Below are 22,757 nucleotides of genomic sequence, written 5' to 3' on the forward strand. Positions count from 1 at the left end.
TGGAGTGCAGTGGCCGGATCTCAGCTCACTGCAAGCTCCGCCTCCCAGGTTTACGCCATTCTCCTGCCTCAGCCTCCCGAGTAGCTGGGACTACAGGCGCCTGCCACCTCGCCCAGCTAGTTTTTTGTATTTTTTAGTGGAGATGGGGTTTCACCATGTTAGCCAGGATGGTCTCGATCTCCTGACCTCATGATTCGCCCGTCTCGGCCTCCCAAAGTGCTGGGATTACAGGCTTGAGCCACCGTGCCCGGCCTAAAATGTTTTAAAACTAGGCTGGGAGTTGTGGTTCACGTCTGTAATCTCAGCACTTTGGGAGGCCAAGGTGGGAGGACTGCTTGAAGCCAGGAGTTCAAGACCAACCTGAAGCCAGGAGTTCAAGACCAAGATCCTATTTTTACAAAGAAATTAAATAAATGACACTAGAAAAAAAAATTACGTGAATATTTATGTAATATTCTAGGGAAGGTTTGTTTTTTGAAAGCATAATACCCATATCAATCACAATCCCAGAGACAGAAACATTCCTAGAGTGGGAGTGTGGAGAAAGGTAAGATATGCAGAGTGAGGGCAGAGTTTAGAGAGAACATCAAGGAGTAACAAAGCCCCCCGGATTAGCAACAGGGGCAGCCCCCATCACTGCTAAGTCAGACGGGATGCGAGGGCACCATACTGCTGCTACAAGTGGCAAATGGGAGCTCTCTGGCAAGAGCGTTGGCAGAGGATTCAGCAAGCCTTAGTCACCAGCAGGACAGATTCACCTTGACCTCACTCTTCCCTCACCCTCCCATCTCCTGGTCAAACCCAACCAGGAACCAGAGGGTACAAGAGCCTGAAAACATACTCCCTCCAGGACAGCCTCAGGCAGAGAGCAGGATGGGATCGGACAGGAAGTAGAGCTGGGGGCAAAAGGAAGGTGTCGGGTGCAACCCTCAAGCCAGATCATGGGGGCCAGGTTTCCCACTGTCAGGAAAAGGAATTTGGAAACATGAAAAGGGGGAAGGCTAGAAAGAACCCTAAGGCTGGAAGGGAATTGAAGGAGCCGGTATGTTTAATGGTTGCATTATGTATATGTTGTAACTTACTTAACCAGTTCTACTGTTGGCATTAATCTTTTTCTTTCCTTACATCCTGTAAAATGCTGCAACATCCTTGTAACCTTTGCCTCCTCAGCTCCTACTGGTTCCTTGGGCTAAATTTCTGTAAGTGGGCTTAAGGGTTGGTCAAAAGATAGGAACTACTTTAAGGCTCACTATACACTGCTATAAAACTGATTTCCAAAATAACTGTTTTCATTTACCAGCTGTCTTCTAACATGCTGGCCTGCTGGGCCAGTGGCTCATGCCTATAATCCCAGCCCTTTGGGAGGCTGGGGTGAGAGGACTGATTGAGCCCAGGAGTTTGAGACCAGCCTGGGAGAGAAGGTGAGACTCTGTCTCTATAAAAAATGTAAAAATTAGCTGGGCGTGGTGGCACATGTCTGTGGTCCCAGCTACTTGGGAGGGTGACGCAGGAAGATCGCTTGAATCTGCAAGGTTGAAGCTACAGTGAGCTATGATTGTGCCACTGCACTCCAGCCTGGGCAAGAGTGAGACCCTGTCTCAAAAATAAATAGGCCAGGCGTGGTGGCTCACACCTGTAATTCCAGCACTTTGAGAGGACGATACGGGTGGATCACTTGAAGTCAGGAGTTCGAGGCCAGCCTAGCCGACATGGTGAAACCCTGTCTCTACTAAAAATACAGACATTAGCTGGGCGTGGTGATGGGCGCACCTGTAATCCCAGCTACTCGGGAGGCTGAGGCAGGAGAATCACTTGAACCCGGGAGGCAGAGGTTGCAGTGAGCTGAGATCGTGCCACTGCACTCCAGCCTGGGAGACAGAGCAAGACTCCGTCTCAATAAATAAATAAATAAATAAATAAATAAATAAATAAATAAAAATAAAAAATAAAGTGCTAGCCTAGCCACAGCTAAATGCACAGTGTGGATTATCATTTAAAACACATGCCAACTAGACAGACATAATGTAGTATTTTAATGTCTATGCTTCTGTGGTGTGGTGATGTCAGAGCTTCTGTTGTATTTATTTAGTGTGGGCATTTGTCCTGCAAGTTACTTAAAAGTATTCCTTGGCACTTAAAAAAAGAAATTGGAAAATGTTGCATAACTATTTTTGTAGAGACAGAAAGATGTCTATGTTATACTGTTAAATGAAAAAACCATGTAACAAAAATGCATAGACTATAAAAATGAAAAAGGAAATAAGCCAAGAAGAATATATACTTAACACATTAACAATCATTATCTCTGGGCTGTGGGATTGTGGAGAATTCTCCCATCATCTCCGTCCACTCACCAGCCCCTCCTTCTCTGTCCTCGTCCACAGTGCACCAGACCCCACACTGGTCTCCAGCTTTGCTCCCGTGTCATGGCCTCTGAAGCTGTCTACCTAACACAAACCCAAAATCTGAAATCCCTGAAACGTGCCCAAATCCTAAATGTTGTGAGTGCCAACACGACACTCAAAGGAAATGCTCACTGGAGCATTTTGGATTTCTAGTTTTCAGATTAGGGATGCTCTGGCAAGTACAGTGCAGGTACTCCAAAATCCAAAAAGTTCTGAAATCTAGAATATGTCTGGTTCCAAGCATTTCAGATAAGAAAGACTCAACCCACAGTCCTTTTTGATAGCAGCCTATTCTTGTTTCATTAATTTAATATCTGAGACTCTTAAGTATATAGTTTGTAAAGCTTTCTTCTACATGTCCCATGACCTGTTTCCTTAAACCTCTATTTGCTCTTCTGCTTGCTAACACTGAAGGTTTTCCTTAAGTCTCTAGGCAAGCATAGTCTATTTCTCCTCATTTAAGAGTGACACACTAATAACCTGGTTAAAAGCTGTGTGGCAGGCATGGCCTACAGATGGATGCGTGGCAATGTAACATGATAAGGCAGTAATGTGTAGAGACCCCACAGGTAGGGCTCTGTAGTTTATTTTTGCTTGGACTAGTTACCCAAAGAAGTATTCTCCAATCCCCTACCTGGGTTGTATGGAGTATAAAACTGACCACCAGTATTTGGGGGGCTACACTGAGGGAGAAAGGATGGGGATCTCACAATTAAATATACAGACTTTTTCGGTGCTGCTTCTTGGTTGGTATTTTTTTAAATAAATATAGATTTTCACTCGCTCTCTGTATCTTCACAGCCTTCTTCAGAAATTAAACCTTCATGTTTAGCAGAAGTGCAAGAGAAACTGCCTTGCTGCAGGAGGTAGAGACCTGGGAATCTTAACTGCCACAAGGAACACTTTCAAACCACCCTCGTTTCCCCGCCTCCATTCTCAGAGGTCCTGGGCACCTTGAAGCCTTTCTGGAATTTGGGGGTGAATCATTTTGCTTCCTGGTGTTCTCTCTCTGCAGCTTAGATCTTTCCTAACGGGCTGCCAATGGGAGACAGCTTAGGGCATACAATCATGCGAGTGTCCTCCAAAGTCCCGAAGAACATCTGCAAGGTGGGGTGGAGCATAACAAAGACTTGTCCAGCCTCTGCAGGCAGAAATCCAGACACCTGGACACACTGCACAATTCTTTCAAAGGTTCCTTCTACTTTGGTTACCTAAAAAACATAGATGTATACTAGTTTTGTTTATAGACATAAATGCAACTGTTAGACCTTGGGGGAAAAAAGAGTTGATGACAAAGGATATATGTAATGTGTCACCAAGAATTCAAAGAACTTGCCATTCCTTGACATAGGCTTACCTTGTACCTAGCAAAGCAAGCTACGGGATTTCTGATCATATTTGCTAGTACATACCTTTATGAAACAGACTTGTCAGCACTTTTGTTATCAAAGAAAAACTCAAAACCGATTAGATGTCAAAAAAAAAAAAAAGAAAACCTAAACCATATCCTTTGTTTTATGTACACAATTTGCATTTACTCCAATTTTTGCCTAAGGACCAGTAACTCTTGCAAGAAAAAAAATAAGAGAGGTATGCATCACAAAGACTGATCTTACTTAGTTTCTATCCAGAAAATCCATGATCAGTTCCATGACTTGCCACAAAACTGAAAAACTGTGTGGTTTTGAGTATTTACAGTTTGGGGATTTTTCTTTCTGAGAAGGGGGTCAAAAGCGTTTGGTCAGATGCTCAGAGAGGATCCTCCAGCCGGGGCTGTGGTCTTCTGTGCACCGCGGAGCCTGAGAGCATTGGGAAGACCTCGAAGAACTCTGGTTCAAGTAATTGCCACTTTCTGGGGGCAAAAGAACAGTGCCCCTTCAGGACCCACCATCGCCAACCTCACCACAGCCCTTGGCGGCATTTGGAAATGTGTCAAAAAGACTTTGGAAAGTATTAATTTGACATATTCATGACGATAAAGTAAACAGAAACATCTTTCTCCATAAAGACGATGCAGAAACAGCACAATTCACAAGTGAGAAAGAATAAGAATAAACCTGAAATTGAAATACACTTCACACTACTCCCAGAAGTGGTTGCTACAGTAGTTTTAAACGTCCTTTAAAATAAAGTCAAAAATATTGAACGTGGTAAATTCCATCTGTGCTGCCCTCTGCTGGCTACATGAAAAGATTGTTAAAAGATTGACAGACATAGCACCAAAAAATTCCATTACCTGGCCGGGTGCGGTGGCTCACCCCTGTAATCCCAGCACTTTGGGAGGCCAAGGCGGGTGGATCACAAGGTCAAGAGATCGAGATCATCCTGGCCAACATGCTGAAACCCCATCTCTACTGAAAATATGAAAATTAGCCGGGCGTGACAGCACGGACCTGTAGTCCCAGCTATTCTGGAGGCTGAGGCAGGAGAATTGCTTGAATCTGGGAGGTGGAGGTTGCAGTGAGCCGAGATCGTGCCACTGCACTCCAGCCTGCCAATAGAGCGAGACTCCATCTCGAAAAAAAGAAAAAAAAAATTCCATTACCTTTTAAACATATACAGGGAGAGGAGAGGCAATTCATGTTCTATCCAGCATACGTGCCAGTTCCTATGTGCATATTCACCAGTACTTATTTCCTGAAAGGGCTTTGTTAATATCAACATTGGCTTGCCCTTCGTCCACACACACTGGCTAATTTGAGCGACAGTGATAATAGGCTTGTACTATACAGGCAAAAAACTATACACGCAACAAATAATAAGTAACATGCTAGAAAGTGATGGGTGCTATGGGGAAAAGAGAAGTATGTGGCAGGGGGTGGGATCAGGTATTGTTAAGTTTTAAATAAGATGGTCAGAACAGGTATCCCTGCAAAGATAAAATTTAAACCTCAGTTACTTCTTCCTCAACCCCTCCAAAAAACCATATTCAGGATTCTCTTTTCTAAAATTCTGAGGTATACAAAATACATTTATATTTTTCTCTGAACCTCCTCTATTCCTCACCATGTAGACTAATGAAATTATACAACATCTGCAAGATTTGATTATAAAGACCATTTTCCCACAAGGAGACCTGAGCTCCAAGACCCACAATGACAGTGTAGCAACCAAGTTGCCTACTTCTTCTGTCTTCTTAGGATAAAGTATCACTACACGGTAACCTGAGATTCTCTTACTTTCCATCTGAAAGAGCCTAACACATTTAGAATGCCTATACTCCCATTTTCCAGCTGCTCCTCACATATTTATTTACTCATCAGAGTAATAATTTAAAAGGCCAGGCATGATGGCTCATGCCTATAATCTCAGCACTTTGGAAGGCCAAGGTGGGAGGATCACTTGAGCCCAGGAGTTCGAGACCAGCCTAGGCAACATAAAGAGACTCCGTCTCTGCAGAAAACTAAAAAATTAGCTGGGTGTGGTGGCGCTTGCCTGTAGGTCTCAGCTACTTCAGAGGGCGAGGCGGGTGATGACCACCTGGGCTCAGGAGGTCAAGGCTGCAGTGAGCTGTTACCACCTCACTGCACTCCAGCCTCGGCGACAGAACCAGACTTTGTCTCAAAAAAAAAAAAAATTAATTAATAATAATAATAAAAGTGTACACTGATTTATTCAAAAAAGATTTGAATCTTTCCCATGTGTTCATTCTAAATGATGTCTGTTGAATTGTGCTAAGCACTATGTTAGCCAAGAGCTAGACCTACAAAGGTCATGAGAACTAAGTATCTCCCCCTTCAAAACACAACAGTCCATTGGAGGACACAGGTAATGGCAGCGCTAAAACAAAAACAAAAACAAAAAAAACCTTACATTACATGGCATGCTAAGGATGATCAGGCTCTGAAGGCCCAGAGTATTCCAGGCTGGTAGAGGAAGAATAGAAAAAGTCCCTGGGAGCGGTGGAAAGATAGTGGCACAGGTATACTATCGAGGGGAGTGACTTTTAAGAAAATGCACACTCTCAGCAGCATTCTCTGTAAGAGATCTGGGGAGACTCAAATACTGCACTGCGGAACCAATCTTGAAGGATCTAGAGGTCAACATTTGAGGGGAGGAGGCACTGTCTGGGAGAGGGAGGACATTTTTAGACAATACAACTCAGCGATTTTTCATATATTCACAAAGTTATGCAACCACCACCACTATCTAATTCTAGAACATTTTCATCATCCCCAAAAGAAAACTCCATACCCCACAGGGGTCACCCCGATTCCCGCATCCCCAAACCCCTGACAACCACTAATCTACTTTCTGTCTCTACAGGTTTGCCTAATGCATAGCCTTGTGTGACTGGCTTCGTTCTCTTGGCACAATGTTTTCTGTGTTCAGCCATGTTGCAGTGTGTGTCAGAACTTCATTCCTTTTTACGACTAAAGAATCTTCCCTTGTAGCGACGCACTTCATCTTCTTTACCCACTCATGAGCTGATGGACAGCTGGCTGTCTCCACTGTGGGGTTCTTATGAAAAATGCTGCTTATATATAAGCATGTCCATTTTTGTGCTGTATAGGATCTTTAAAACTATATCTATGTTCTACTTTGATTAAAATAAATTTCACAATTTATTTTGGCCCTTGAGCCCCTATGCTTGGGTCCACTCTCACACTGTGGAGTGTACTTTCATTTTCAATAAATCTCTGTTTTTGTTGCTTCATTCAAAAAAATAAAATACAATAAATTTCACAATATTTTTTACTTTTCTGAATCCCACCCATTATTCAAAGCCCAGCTCCGGGGCTTCCTCCCATCCCATGGCTCTCTGTCTGCCACCGCACCCCACACAAAGGAAACAAACTAAAGATGCTGACCAACATCTGTGGTTAAGTTTCACCTCTAAACATTCTCTGATTCTGAGAGCTATGAGTCCTATCATCAAAAATGAAAACTGTTCATGGAACCTCAGCTTGACGTGGTTTTATGGGATCACTGAGTATTCATGCCAGGTGTCCCATCAGCTGGTGTAAGCACTGATCATCCTGCTGTGTGATTAACAAATGGTTTCAACACAGTCCCAGGTCAAAGAAAATGTTTAAACATCCAACAGGCCCAGGTTATTGTCGGGGACAACAATGCCTAGGTTATCAGGAAAGCTCACTGTTTAACTGGATTAAAGGAATAAAAATTATAAGCACCAGCCATTTAATGATAAATACAGTTGATCTTTCTAGTACTTTTATTACTTGGGAGAATACAGGAGAACCGTCTGGAGAAGGGGGTAAGGGAGATTATTCAATTAATTCATTGGGTTTTCTGTATACTTCTAAACCAAATTCAGCTAGGAATTTTTACCAAAAAATTCCAGCCTTATTTCAAGGATTGTTCACGCAAGCAAAGTTCTCTGATCAAATAAGAGTAAGTAAAAAGCGGGGTGGGCGGGAGAAGTGTGCTTGCCTTTGCCCTTTTTTGCTTTGGAGATCTACTTTGATACAGGAGCACTGCAGATCCCCTTCCTGTTTCCTTTGCTCTCCTGCCTTACTGATTATATATCACCCCTTCCTTGCAAAACCACAAGACCAAATGTTACAAGTTACAAAATCAGTATACTCCACCCATCCTTTACTCAGCTGACATAGAGCAAACTGAACCAGCAGAGTCCTGCCACAGCCCTAAAGACGGAACCGTCACATGACAGAGGAGCTCGCGAGGAGGTCCCAGCACACTCACATACTGTGTGGGGCAGAGCAAAGGTGGCAACAGATAGGACCACCAAGGTCAGCCAGTCCAAACTTCTTGATACCTGTTACTGATTTAAAAACAAACTAGGCCAGCCATGGTGGCTCAGACCTGTAATCCTAGCACTTTGGGAGGCCAAGGTGGGATGATCACTTGAGCCCAAAAGTCTGAGACCAGCCAGCACTTTGGTAGGCCAAGGCGGGCAGATCACCTGAGGTCAGGAGTTCAAGACCAGCCTGGTCAACATGGCGAAACCGCGTCTCCACTAAAAATACAAAAATTAGCCAGGCGTGGTGGTGGGCACCTGTAATCCCAACTACTCGGGAGGCTGAGACAGGAGAATTGCTTGAACCCAGGAATCAGAGAGAGCACAGATCGGGCCATTGTACTCCGGTCTGGGCAACAGATTGGGACTCAACCCCCCCTACAAAAAATTTTTTTAAATTAGCCAGGTTTGGTGGGTGTGCCTGTGGTCCCAGCTACTCAGGAGATTGAGGTAGGAGGATCGCCGGAGCCCAGGAGGTCGAGGCTGCAGTAAGCTATGATCATGCCATTGCATTCCAGCCTGGGTGACAAATTGAGATCCCTGTCTCAAAAAAATAAACAAAAATAAAAATTTAAAAAATCCTAAGGAAGCAGAAACCATTGTTTAAAATCTAATTGTCTTGCTTGAGAAGGCAGGTGGTTTCAGAAAAAAAGAACTCTAAAACAATCTATTTTTGAAGTGTTTTTTTTCCCAAGAATTTCTCCAAGCTTTTACTTAATACATTGTTCAGATGTTTATCTGCCCTAAAAAAAATTCCCTTGCAGTTCAAAACTAACAGGTTTAGATGCAGTCCTCAAATTGCAGAAGCTACTATTACCCAAAGAAATACCAAGTGCTCCTAAAATAATACCACATACTGAATCCACAAACTGTTTCCTAGCCTGCTCCCTCTGGGTCTGAAAAGGACAGCAAATCAACGGCCAGGGGGTGAGAATATGGTTCTCCACGTGCCCAGAAGGGAGAGAACATGATATGGGTGCACCCAGTGGCATCAACTATGGGAAGCTCATGTGGCATCCAGGCAAGTAATTCAGCGGCCTCCACTAGCACTTTAGCGGCAGAGATGCAGAAAAACAGATGACTTCAAGATGCGTTTTGGAAGTAGAATAAACAGTACTACTAATGAACTGGATAGGGAAAACAAGAGAAAGGGAGGGCTGATATCAAAACATTCAAAATATTTGATGGGAACACCTATGTGAGTGGATATGCTATTTCTTAGGTGGGGTGAATTGAGAGGGGCACAGCACCAGGGGCTCTGCTGTGGCCATGCCAGCTGTGAGAGACCATGCCAGCTGTAGGTATCCCCTGGGAGATGTCAAATGTGGCACTGGGATGTTACAGCCTGAAGTTTAGGGGTAGGAAGAGGGCTAAGCTATAGTTGATTCTTGCTATTCACAGTAGTTATTGTTTAAAAAGTTGTTGCTGTTGCCACACACAGTGGCTCACGCCTGTAATCCCAGCATTTGGGAGGCCAAGGCAGGTGGATGACGAGGTCAGGAGTTCGAGACCAGCCTGGCCAGCATGATGAAATCCTGTCTCTACGAAAAATACAAAAATTAGCCAGGCGCAGTGGCGGGCGCCTACAGTCCTAGCTACTCGGGAGGCTGAGGCAGGAGAATTGCTTGAACCCAGAAGGCAGAGGTTGCAGTGAGCCAAGATCATACCACTGTGCTCCAGCCTGGGTGACGGAGCGAGACTCCGTCTCAAAAAAAAAAAAAAAAAGTCATTGCTAACAATGAATTGGAAAAGACTAAACCGTTGCTCCTAGGAGAAATACAGGTTAGGTTCCTACAGGCCTCTGGTCATGCTTTTGTCAACTGAAAAATACATAACCTTATTTATATAGGTTTCTGTTTAAAGATGTCTTATTTAATACAAATTGTTTTGTTTTGTTTGAGACAAGGTTTCACTCTGTCACCCAGGCTGGAGTCCAGTGGTGCATCCTAGCTGACTGCAACCTCCACCTCCCAGACTCAAGAAATCCTCCCACCTTAGCCACCTGAGTAGCTGGGACCACAGGCGCACACCACCACACCTAGCTAATTTTTTCTATTTTTAGTAGAGACAAGGTTTCCTCGTGTTGTCCAGGCTGGTCTCGAACTCCAGCAATCCACCTGCCTCAGCCTCCCACAGTGCTGGGATTACAGATGTGAGCCACCATGCTCAGCCAGTGGTCGATTCATTAACGTTGAATTCATGGCCAATAGCACTGTAACTCATTCCTGAGCAAAGTTTTGCTAACATACTGTATTTTCTCCATAAAGCACATCATGGCCTCTTGTACTTGGGAACACTAGACAGAAATTCAGCATTATGATCAGGGGCCATTTTAAAGAGCAAAGTCACCAGCAAAGGCACAAAAATACAGAAAAAAATAAAAATAAACAATGTAATGCTAAATAGACCACATAAAGGTCATTTGTTTACAGTATGAAGGCTGAAACAAGAAATCAGTCACCTTGTTTCACAGTGACTGGAAATGTGTACACGGAGCAAATTGCATTTTTCACTGCTCTGTGAATGTCCAGAAATGACTACAAAAGCACCACCTTTGGACTGATTTACAAATAAACATTAGTGAGTAGGAAAATTCATGAATATAAAATCGACAAATAACAAGGATTGACTGCATAAATGTAGAAGGAATCAGAGTACAGGTATCTCTCTGCTATTGATTATATCAAATGATAATTTCATCTTTTTTTTTTTTTTTTGAGACGGAGTCTCGCTGTGTCACCAAGGCTGGAGTGCAGTGGCATGATCTTGCCTCACTGCAACCTCCGCCTCCTGGGTTCAACCCATTCTCCTGCCTCAGCCTACTGAGTAGCTGGGATTACAGGCACCTGCCACCATGCCCAGCTAATTGTTTTGTACTTTTAGTAGAGACAGGGTTTCACCATGTTGGCGAGGCTGGTTTCGAACTCCTAACCTCTAGTGATCTGCCCGCCATGGCCTCCCAAAGTGCTGGGATTACAGGCATGAGCCACCGCATCTGGCCTCAAATGATAATTTCAAATAGTCTAGTTCAAAGATCCTATTACTGCAGAGAAATTTAACCTATTTTACCAATTTGCAACATATTTCCTAGATGTTTGAAATGAGGACTCCTCCATCTCCCTCTCTTCACCAGTTACAAGGCCGATCATATGATCTCCACTTTCAGATTTCTTTTTCTATTTCTAGTAGGTTCAGAGCTTGGGAGGAAAAAAAGGAAATGTTATTTATTACTCTTTTCCACTGTAAAGGAGTTTTTTAATATGCATTTTTATAGAGATTTTCACAGAAATTACCTTTAAAAAGTACCTAATTGGAGTAAAATCTCTACTATCAATAAGAGTACCAGGGTTACAGGGATAAACAATGCTGCTGACCATCTCAGACAGGACAGAGAACTTCTTCTTTTTTGGAGACGGAGTCTTGCTCTGTTGCCCAGGCTGGAGTGCAGTGGTGCAGTCTCAGCTCACCATAACCTCTGCCTCCTGGGTTCAAATGATTCTCCTGCCTCAGCTTCCCAAGCATTTGGGACTACAGGCACCTGCCACCATGCCTGGCTAATTTTTGTATTTTTAGTAGAGTCGGGGTTTCACTATGTTGGCCAGGCTGGTCGCAAACTCCTGACCTCATGATCCACCCGCCTCAGCCTCCCAATGTGCTGGGATTACAGGCGTGAGCCACTGCGCCTGGCCAAGACAGAGAACTTCAACAACGTATTTCAGTTTGTAATCTTAACCATGTAAATATAAGGTCACACACCTCATATCACAATGTGATTATACATATTAAATATGATACTGAAAATGTTAAAATGCCTAATTAAATACAAAACCATAGGTAGTACTGTAACACATGAATTTTGTTGTTGTTGTTTAGTTCAAGACTAGTCCTGCCAAGACTTCCATAATCTTGGGAAACAGGACACACAAGAACACATAAAGCAAGAAAAAGTACACTCAGGATTACCAAATCTCCCCCAAAGGTTTACTCTTCCTTTTCCCAAAGTCTTAAGGCACATGTATGAGTGAGTGTAGGGCAGGGTGGGAGAGGGGCACCAGAGTCACCAGGAGCATGAGGACAATCGGAGGCAAGCTTCTTATGCCACCCCAGCACATCTAACAGACTGTCACTAAATGGTTACTAGGCTGGGCATGGTGGCTCATGCCTTCAATCCTAGCACTTTGGGAGGCTGAGGTGGGAGGATCACTTGAGGCCAGGAGTTCTAGACCAGCCTGGGCAATATAGTGAGACCCTATCTCTAATTTAATTATAAGGGAAAAAAAGGAAGAAAAAATAAAAACAAGACACAAGGCCGGTGCCACAAGCAAGTGCCAAACCTCCCCAGAAGACTCATGCTCTTGACCAGGCAGTGGCTCATGCCTGTTATCTCAACACTTTCGGGAGGATCACTTGAGCCCAGGAGTTCGAGACCAGCCTGAGCAACATGGTGAGACCTTGTCTCCACTTAATAAATAAATAAATAAATAAATAAAGATAACAACAAAAGGTCGGAGGGCTGCTGAATCCCTAATTACATGGGCTTTGCACACTGCCCTTAGGGAATCTAACAGTAGATCATAAACATTAACTGAGCAGTAATAACAATTAGGACAGAAGACAGCGTACAGTAAGGGAGTAAACAGACTAAACGGGTGATTTGCCATACTCCAATTATGAAAACACCAACTTCTGCAAACTGTAATTACTTTTAAATCCTGCCATCTACCTCATATGGGGACATAATCCCTGATACTTTAGTGTAACCTTTAATTAAATTCTTAGTTCCGAAGTATGTTGTCTAGCCTAGTACTTCAAACACCAAAACACCCTTGCAGAATTGTTCTAAAATGATTTTTTAAATAATCCCTTTAAAAATATATGGAGTCCCCCATCTCACCCCCCCCTTTTTTTTTTTTTTGAGACGGAGTCTCGCTGTGTCACCAAGGCTGGAGTGCAGTGGCGCGATCTCTGCTCACTGCAACCTTTGCCTCCCAGGTTCAAGCGATTCTTCTGCCTCAGCCTCCTGAGTAGCTGGGACTACAGGCATGGGCCACCATGCCCAGTTAATTATTGTATTTTTAGTAGAGACAGGGTTTCACTGTATTGGCCAGGCTGCTCTTGAACTCCTGACCTCGTGATCCACCTGCCTTGGCCTCCCAAAGTGCTAGGATTACAGGCGTGAGCCACCGTGCCCGGCCTCATCCCTTTTGTAAAATGATTCACACATCATTCTGAGTAAAAGCCAGACACGTCTGAGGTTGGCTATGGGTTTTGTTTTTTTTTTTAAAAAAGGAAAGAAAACCAGACACAGAATACACATTGTAACATTGTATGATTTCACTTACATAAAATTCTAGGAAATACAAACTAATCTGTAGTCACAAAAAGCAGATCAGTGGTTGCCTGGGGCCAGGGGTAGAGGGAGGAATGGACTGCAAAAGGACATGAAGCGGACAGGCTCGGTGGCAGCACTTTGGGAGGCTGAGGCAGGGGAACTGCTTAAGCCCAGAAGCTCAAGGCCAGCCTGGGCAACATAAATAAAAAATTAGGTGGGCGTGGTGGGGCGTGCCTGTGGTCCCAGCTACTCGGGAGGCTGAGGTGGGAGGACTGCTTGAGCCCAGGAGGCTGAGGTTGCAGTGAGCCATGTTCACGCCACTACACTCCAGCCTGGGAGACAGAGCAAGATACTGTCTCAAAAAAACAAAACAGAAAAGAAAAACAAAACAAAAAGGGCCATGAAGCATCTTTTTCAGGTCAAGAAAATGTTGTATCTTTATTGTGATAGTGGTTTCACTAGTGTACAAAACTTTGAATATATCCTATCAAATTGTATACCATTGATTGATTGATTGAGACAGTCTTGCTTTGTCACCTAGGCTGGAGTGCAGTGGCGTGATCTCAGCTCACTGCAACCACTGCCTCCTGGGTTCAAGCGATTCTTGTGGCACTGCCACCCAAGTAGCTGGGATTACAGGCACCCACCACCACACCCAGCTAATTTTTGTATCTTTAGTAGAGACAGGGTTTCACCATGTTGGCCAGGCTGGACTCGAACGCCTGACATCAAGTGATCCACTCGCCTCAGCCTCCCGAAGTGCTGGGATTACAGGCATGAGCCACTGTGCCCAGACAAACTGTACAAGTTAAATGGATACAGTTTATTCTATGTAAATTACACCTCAATAAGTTTTTTAAAACAAAGGGAAGGAACCTAAACAGTCTGCAGCAAATAGATAAATGAAAAAGAATGTGCTCATCATCACCAATAAAAGGTGCTGAAAATGTCAGTTAGTACCCGTAGTGTGCTACTGAGGCTATTTGAAGTCCTTCAGAAAACTGAGTGACACAGTGACACCCCATCTAAAAAAAAAAGGAATTTAAAAATCTGTCTATTCAGAACTAAATCATTATTTGAGTGGACTCATCTTCAAAAGTCTTTAACACATTTTGGGGACACACATGTCTATTAGAAAATACCATTGGGGTGGGAGGATCACTTGAGCCAAGGAAGTCAAGGCTGCAGTGAGCTATGATCATGCCACTGCACTCCAGCCTGGGTGACAGAGAAAGATCCCATTTTAAAAAAAAAAGCTTTCACAGTCACCAGGAGACACAAGGATGCTGAGAGGTTAGGAACACAAAGTTCAACCACTGCCTATAGTCCAATAAATACAGCAAAAATTAGACTAAGATTATTCACAAGGTGAAATTTCAAGGTTTGAATTTTCTTTTTTTTTTTTTTTTTGAGATGGAGTCTCGCTCTGTTGCCCAGGCTTCCTGGGTTCATGCCATTCTCCTGCCTCAGCCTCCCCAGCAGCTGGGACTACAGGCACCTGCCACCATGCCCGGCTAATTTTTTTGTATTTTTAGTAGAGACAAGGTTTCACTGTGTTAGCCAGGATGGTCTCGATCTCCTGACCTCATGATCCACCTGCCTCTGGCCTCCCAAAGTGCTGGGATTACAGGCGTGAGCCACTGCACCTGGCCTCTTTTTTTAAAACTGCATTCACTGTCATTCCCCCAAAGGATGAGGGTTTCTTAAGTTATGGTGAAATTCAAACCTTGAGGCCGGGCACGGTGGCTCACTCCTGTAATCCCAGCACTTTGGGAGGCCAGAGGCGGGCGGATCACGAGGTCAGGAGATCGAGACCATCCTGACTAACATATTGAAATCCTGTCTCTACTAAAATATAAAAAATTAGCCTGGCGTGGTAGTGGGTGCCTACAGTCCCAGCTACTCAGGAGGCTGAGACAGGAGAATGGCGTAAACCTGGGAGGTGGAGCTTACAGTGAGCCAAGATCGCGCCACTGCACTCCAGCCTGGGCAACAAAGCGAGACTCCGTCTCAAAAAAAAAAAAAAAAGAAAAGAAAAAGAAACCCTACTATGAATTAAACAGGTCTTGGTTAGAGATCAAAGTTCTCCTTCTGATTAGAATGTAAGGTACCTGAGAACTCTATTTATGTCTAAATTGCAAGGCCCATAGAGTGCCCAGCTCATAATAGGTATTCAATAAATATCTGTTGAATAGATGAATAAAAAACGACCTGGGAAAGAAGCTGCCATAATTTTCCCATTCTAATACACGTAAACACTAGCCAAGGTTCTTAGAACAAAGTTCATCCTGCCAACACTGACAGAGGCAGGAAAAAACTGTAATTATATCAACAACTCAAATGATTAAAAAAAAAATTCAGCCAGGCGCAGTGGCTCACGCCTGTAATCCCAGCACTTTGGGAGGCTGAAGTGGGTGGACTGCCTGAGGTCAGGAGTTCAAGACCAGTCTGGCCAACATGGTGAAACCCCTTCTCTACTAAAAATATAAAAAAATTCGCTGGGCGTGGCTACTTGTGAGGCTGAGGCAGGGGAATTGCTTGAACCAGGGAGGTGGAGATTGCAGTGAGCCAAGATTGTGCCACTGCACTCCAACCTGGGCGACAGAGCGAGACTTTGCCTAAAAAAAAAAAAAAAAAAAAAAAAAAAAAAGTTTAAAAAAAAATTTCAGGGCCGGGCGCGGTGGCTCAAGCCTGTAATCCCAGCACTTTGGGAGGCCGAGACGGGCGGATCACGAGGTCAGGAGATCGAGACCATCCTGGTTAACATGGTGAAACCCCGTCTCTACTAAAATACCAAAAAAAAAAAAAAAAAATTAGCTGGGCGTGGTGGCGGACGCCTGTAGTCCCAGCTACTCGGGAGGCGGAGGCAGGAGAATGGCGTGAACCCGGGAGGCGGAGCTGGCAGTGAGCTGAGATCCGGCCACTGCACTCCAGCCTGGGTGACAGCGCGAGACTCCGTCTCAAAAAAAAAAAAAAAAAAAAAATTTCAAAAAAAAGTTAAAAAAATAATAATTCTATGTCAAAAAGGATAAATGAACAAGTATCATCATATACTGGTGTGAGGTGTAAACTGATTCACACTTTCTGAAAACCCATTTGGCAGTACATACCAAGAGACTTTAAACTCTCTAACCCAGTTAAGTCCAGCCTAAGAAAATCACTGGAAATGTGAGCAAAACTGTATCTACAAGAATGTTACGGCCGGGCGCGGTGGCTCAAGCCTGTAATCCCAGCACTTTGGGAGGCCGAGACGGGCGGATCACAAGGTCAGGAGATCGAGACCATCCTGGCGAACACGGTGAAACCCCGTCTCTACTAAAATACAAAAAACTAGCTGGGCGAGGTGGCCGGCGCCTGTAGTCCCAGCTACTTGGGAGGCTGAGGCAGGAGAATGGCGTAAACCCGGGAGGCGGAGCTTGCAGTGAGCTGAGATCCAGCCACAGCACTCCAGCCTGGGTGACAGAGCAAGACTCCGTCTCAACAAAAATAAATAAATAAATAAATAAAGAATGTTACAGGATTCTTTCTTATAGGAACAAACTGGAAACTTCTAAATAACAAGACAGGATGATTAATTAAACTACGGTCCATCTATATCATGCTGCCTTTGGCTGAGGCCCCAAGCATCCCTGCATGTCCTTGCTGAGAGTGCCAAACTGCCGGGTCTGTCTTCTTGTAGCTGGTGACATGAAGTTGGTTCAAGGAGACTTTAGTATGACATGCTCCCTCCCAGCGGAAGAGGCCTGGCCTGTCTACCACTTGCTATGAAAAGTGCTAAGCCCAGGCCAGGCGCGGTGGCTCATGCCTGTAATCCCAGCACTTTGGGAGGCCAAGGTGGGCAGATCACCTGAGGTCAGGAGTTCGAGACCAGCCTGACAAATGTGGAGAAACCGCATCTCTACTAAAAATTAAAAAATTAGCCGGGCATGGTGGTGCATGCCTGTAATCCCAGCTACTCGGTAGGCTGAGGCGGGAGAACTGCTTTGAACCCTGGAGGCAGAGGTTGCAGTGGGCCAAGATCGCACCATTGTACTCCAGCCCGGACGACAAAAGCGAAACTCCATCTCAAAAAAACAAAAAAGAAAGAGAGAAAGAAAGGAAGGAAAGTGCTAAGCACGTGGTGGTCCTTGGTTTCTCCGCTGTAGACAAACCCAATTCATGTATAGCCATCATCTGGGCCCATCATGTCACCCCGTGAGACTTGAATTCAGGGGTACCAGCACTCTCCTGCTGGTGTTCCTGCGATGTGTACTACTCTGTCTCATTCTGATCCAGTAGGTCTCATTATCTGCTTTCGGCATGCATGGAGTTATGGCATGTGCTTGTAGCCCTAGCTACTCAGGAGGCTGAGGTGGGTGGACTGCTTAAGCACAGGAGATGGAGGTTGCAGTGGACTAAGACACCACTGCACTCCAGCCTGGTCAACAGAGTGAGATCCTATCTCAAAACAGAAAGAAAATTTCCATAATAGTAATTTTTTCCATGTTTGCCAAAGTGCTAAAGTAAGAAGGGCACAATTCTAGCCAATCGAAGCCCACTGCCTGAGGTGGCTTCATTTTCAGACTATATGCCAACTGCCCCTGAGGAAGGACTAAAAGATACTCTCCAAAGACGCTTTGAGTAAGTGGGTGCAGCCTCAGTTCTCCATAGGTCCTGTGCGCCTAGCACTCTACGTCCCAGTGCCAAGCCCCTCTTTCATCCAACAGGGATAGGCAAAGGGATCTTTTTAGGTCACCTCCTCACTGTTGCACAGATCAGGACTCTCAAACTGGCACCTGGCCAGTGGCTGCCTAGCAACAGCTGCAACATAAAGAGAAGGTATCTCTTAAAAGGAACAAAACAGAGAAAACCACACAAAGACACGTGGGGAAGCTAAAGTGGGTAGGTAGCTATATACTTGGTAGCTATAATAAAGGAGTAAAAAAAAAAAAAATCCAAGGTTGGTTATTTTTGCTTCTTTCATCTGTTGAGCCTCTTCTTAAAAACCTCCGTAAGTTCAAAACCCTCCAAGCAGAATACGCAATGGCTTAAAGCAAAACCACATAAATTAGATAGTTACAGCTGAGGAAATGCATTCAATACTCAGCCATCCCTTCCTACAATCATGGACGCACAAATTCTTGTGAAATCATTTTATACACTCAACATGGGAAATGAAGGGAACCATCTCTGGCTGGGCCAACTCAAGCCAGAGCCTGCCTGTGCGATGTGACCTTGATGAGAACAGTTTGAGGTTCCGAAGCGTGGGTTTCCACACCTGGGGTCCTCAAATTTAGGAGCATTAAAAGTGTATTTGTGTGCATGTGTGTGTACAAGCGTGTGCATGTATGTACATATTCATTCATTCACTCATTCCTGGATCCAACCCTGGGGGATCCTGGTACAGTTGGTATGGCTAGAGTAAGGACTCAGAATAAATGGTTTTGAAAAATTCCTCCAGGGATTCTGAAGGTTAGTCAAGTATGGGAACCACCATTCTAACCTAAATTTACTAGATTATGAACTTTAAAAGGGTAGGCTAAACAAACCACTTCTGCATGTTCATCTGCCGAGGACATCTGACTACCACAATTGCAAAAGGTGCCCATGTGGAACAGAAAATACACGGTTGAATTTTACAAATTTAGACGTATAAAGCTAAAAACTCAAGAAACATTGAATTCCCTCTTTTGACTACTGATGTTTTAATTCTGGCCTCTATCCAAATAGCTAGGGTTTTTTGTTTTTTTCTTTTTATATATGTTCAAAAGAAAGCAACAACATTTTACTATCTTAAAACCCTCTTTTCTAAACACAAGAAAATCAAAAATCCCATTACAACAGACCTCAAGATTTGTAAATAGAAGTGAAAAGTAATTTTACACAAAAAGCATCATATACTTATCTTTCTAAAAGTAACAGATATCAAGTAAGTCTGATGACATCACTTCTCAAAACCAAAATATATCCCAGATGCTCCTCAACTTACAGTGGGGTTACTTTCCAATAAACCCATCGTAAAGTCAACCATCATAAGTCAGAGACGGTCTCTATATATTTTCTTGATAAACAGGATACCCGCCTCCCGGGTTCAAGCGATTCTCCTGCCTCAGCCTCCTGAGTAGCTGGGACTACAGGCATGCATCACCACACCTAGCTAATTTTTGTATTTTTAGTAGAGACAGGGTTTCACCATGTTGGTCAGGCTGGTCTTGAACTCCTGACCTTATGATCTACCTGTCTTGGCCTCCCAGAATGCTGGGATTAACAGTGTGAGCCACCACGCCCAGCCTCGCAATTTCCAAGTTTTCAGTCACATAGCAATGATACAATAAACACCCTTGTGCACATATTCTGGTACACATGAGCAGTTCCCCACCTTTTGAGTCAAAACTCAAGAGGTTCTTGTTTTCTCCAAGGTTCAGATCTCCAAGGGGAACTAATTCTCACAGGAACTGTTTTTTCCTAGTCCTTCTGCTCTAGGCTGGAATGGGGTGATGTGTAACCTATTTCCGTGTTAAAATCAATTGACCTTGGGAATGTGATAATATAGGGAACTAAAAGCACTCACACTACTCAAAGCTTATTAAAACCTCTTTAAAAATCAAAAGAGGCTGGGCTTAGTGGCTCATGCCTGTAATTCCAACACTTTGGGATGCCAAGGTGGGAGGACTGCTGGAGGCCAGGGGTTTGAGATCAGCCTGAGCAACACAGCGAGACGCTATCTCTACAAAAAATGAAAAAACAATTAGTCGGGCACGATGGCATACATATGGTCCTGTTACACGTAGTCCTGTACAGGCACGAGCGGGTCAGGAGAGGGATCCCCGTGCCCCCACCCACCAGGAATACTGGCGATCATCAAGTGATAGGTCAGCGGTTATCACACTGCCTCTCTAAACGTGATAACTGGCTGGGCGTGGTGGCTCACGCCTGTAATCCCAGCACTTCGGGAGAATGAGGCGGGCAGATCACGTAAGCTCACAAGTCTGGGCAACATGGCAAAACGCCATCTCTACAAAAAATACAAAAATTAGCCAGGCATGGTGATGCACACCTGTAGTCCCAGCTACTCACGAGGCTGAGGTGGGAGGATGGCTTGAGTCTCCGGGGCAGAGGTTGCAGTGAGCCAAGATTATGCCACTGCACTCCAGCCTGGGCAACAGACCCAGAACCTGCCTCAAAAAATAAAAAACAACGCCCAGCGCGGTGCCTCAGGCCTGTAATCCCAGCACTCTGAGAAGCCGGTGGGGGGGGGGGGGGTGTGGATCACCTGAGATCAGGAGTTCGAGACAAGCCTGACCAACATGGTGAAACTCCGTCTCTACTAAAACTACAAAAATTAGCCGGGCGTGGTGCCACATGCCTGTAATCCGAGCTACTCAGGAGGCTGAGGCGGGAGAATCGCTTGAACCCGGGAGGCAGAGTTTGCAGTGAGCCAAGATGGCACCACAGCACGCCAGCCTGGGCAACAAGAGCGAAACTCTGTCTCATAAATAAATAAATAAATAAATAAATAAATAAATAAATAAAATAATAAATAATTGGCAGCCAGCACCAAGGAGAGGTAATTCCTTGATGGTCCACAGTTGTTACACTAAAGTGATAACTGACAGCTGGCGCCAGGGAGAAGCAATTTCCCAAATAGATTACTAACACTTGAAATTGGTAATCAGCTTCCAATAAAATCTCAGGAATTGGACGAGAGAGCTCGAGCATGCGCATTAAGAGACAAAATGGTGGAGTATGACCTTCTGGGGGCATTCCACCGGAAAGGGAAGACGGTCTCAGACAGGCGCCGCGCTGGTGCGCCGCTCACCCTGAAGCATGAAGGCAAAGCGGCTCAAGACGCCGGCCACGGCCAGCACATAAAATCATAGGATCGGCCGGGCGCGGTGGCTCACACCTGTAATCCCAGCACTTTGGGAGGCCGAGACGGGCGGATCACGAGGTCAGGAGATCAAGACCATCCTGGCTAAAACAGTGAAACCCCGTCTCTACTAAAAAATACAAAAAAACTAGCCGGGCGAGGTGGCGGGCGCCTGTAGTCCCAGCTACTCAGGAGGCTGAGGCAGGAGAATGGCGTGAACCCGGGAGGCGGAGCTTGCAGTGAGCCGAGCTCGCGCCACTGCACTCCAGCCTGGGCGACAGAGCAAGACTCCGTCTCAAAAAAAAAAAAAAAATCCTAGGATCAAGGTTGAATGGGGCGCATGTCCTTTAAGTTGCCTACTTAGGTCTCTTCCAAGTGTACTTTCCTTTCTTTCCTGCTCTAAAGCTTTTTAATAAACTTATACTCCTGCGCTAAAACTTGCCTAGGTCTCTTTTTCTGCCTTCTGCCCCTCAGTCTAATTCTTTCTTCTGAGGAGGAAGAACTGAGGTTGCTGCAGACTGGGCGGTAATTCAGATATCTGTCACACCCCTCACAATCCCAGCTGTTCAGAAGGCCGCGGTTGAAAGGATCAAGAGGCTCATTTAAGCCCAGGAGATTGAGGCTGCAGTGAGCCATGATCACGCCACTGCACTCCAGCCTCGGGGATAAAGTGGGACCCCGTCTCAAAAAAAAGATTTTAACTGTATGCTTTTCTCCATCCATTAATTTCTACTATTAAAAGTGTTATTTTGGCCGGGCGCGGTGGCTCACGCCTGTAATCCCAGCACTTTGGGAGGCCGAGGCAGGCGGATCACGAGGTCAGGAGATCGAGACCATCCTGGCTAACACAGTGAAACCCTGTCTCTACTAAAAATAAAAAAATTAGCTGGGCATGGCAGCGGGTGCCTGTAGTCCCAGCTACTCGGGAGGCTGAGGCAGGAAAATGGCGTGAACCTAGGAAGAGGAGCTTGCAGTGAGCCGAGATCGCCACTGCACTCCAGCCTCGGGGACACAGCGAGACTCCGTCTCAAAAAAAAAAAAAAAAAAAAAAAAAGTGTTACTTTAAAGAACTTTGTAAAGCTTAAATTCCTCTTATTAGAATGTTATGGCCGGGCGCGGTGGCTCAAGCTTGTAATCCCAGCACTTTGGGAGGCCGAGACGGGCGGATCACGAGGTCAGGAGATCAAGACCATCCTGGCTAACACGGTGAAACCCCGTCTCTACTAAAAATACAAAAAATTAGCCAGGCGTGGTGGCGGGCGCCTGTAGTCCCAGCTACTCGGAGGCTGAGGCGGGAGAATGGCGTGAACCCGGGAGGCGGAGCTTGCAGTGAGCCGAGCTCGCGCCACTGCACTCCAGCCTGGGAGACACAGCGAGACTCCGTCTCAAAAAAAAAAAAAAAAAAAAGAATGTTATACACACACATTTATACGTTTGAGAAAACAGGAG

The 22,757-nt window shown here is 44.9% G+C and overlaps 1 protein-coding gene across 3 annotated transcripts in view; it reads right to left on the reverse strand.

Annotated features, from left to right (window-relative positions):
- Positions 1-22,757, reverse strand: part of LOC105469247 (cytohesin 1) — a 106,049-nt gene that overhangs the window by 64,526 nt on the left and 18,766 nt on the right. Inside the window, exon 2 of one of the 3 annotated variants that reach the window (XM_011720064.3) lies at positions 11,197-11,324. The exons of the other annotated variants lie outside the window; for them this stretch is intronic. Within the exon in view, the coding sequence (XP_011718366.1) occupies positions 11,197-11,209 (13 nt within the window). The 5' untranslated portion in view covers positions 11,210-11,324. The remainder of the gene's footprint in view (positions 1-11,196; positions 11,325-22,757) is intronic. 3 annotated transcript variants of the gene reach the window in all.

This window comes from Macaca nemestrina, chromosome 17 (assembly GCF_043159975.1).
Source record: "Macaca nemestrina isolate mMacNem1 chromosome 17, mMacNem.hap1, whole genome shotgun sequence".
NCBI classification, from domain to species: Eukaryota; Metazoa; Chordata; class Mammalia; order Primates; family Cercopithecidae; genus Macaca; species Macaca nemestrina.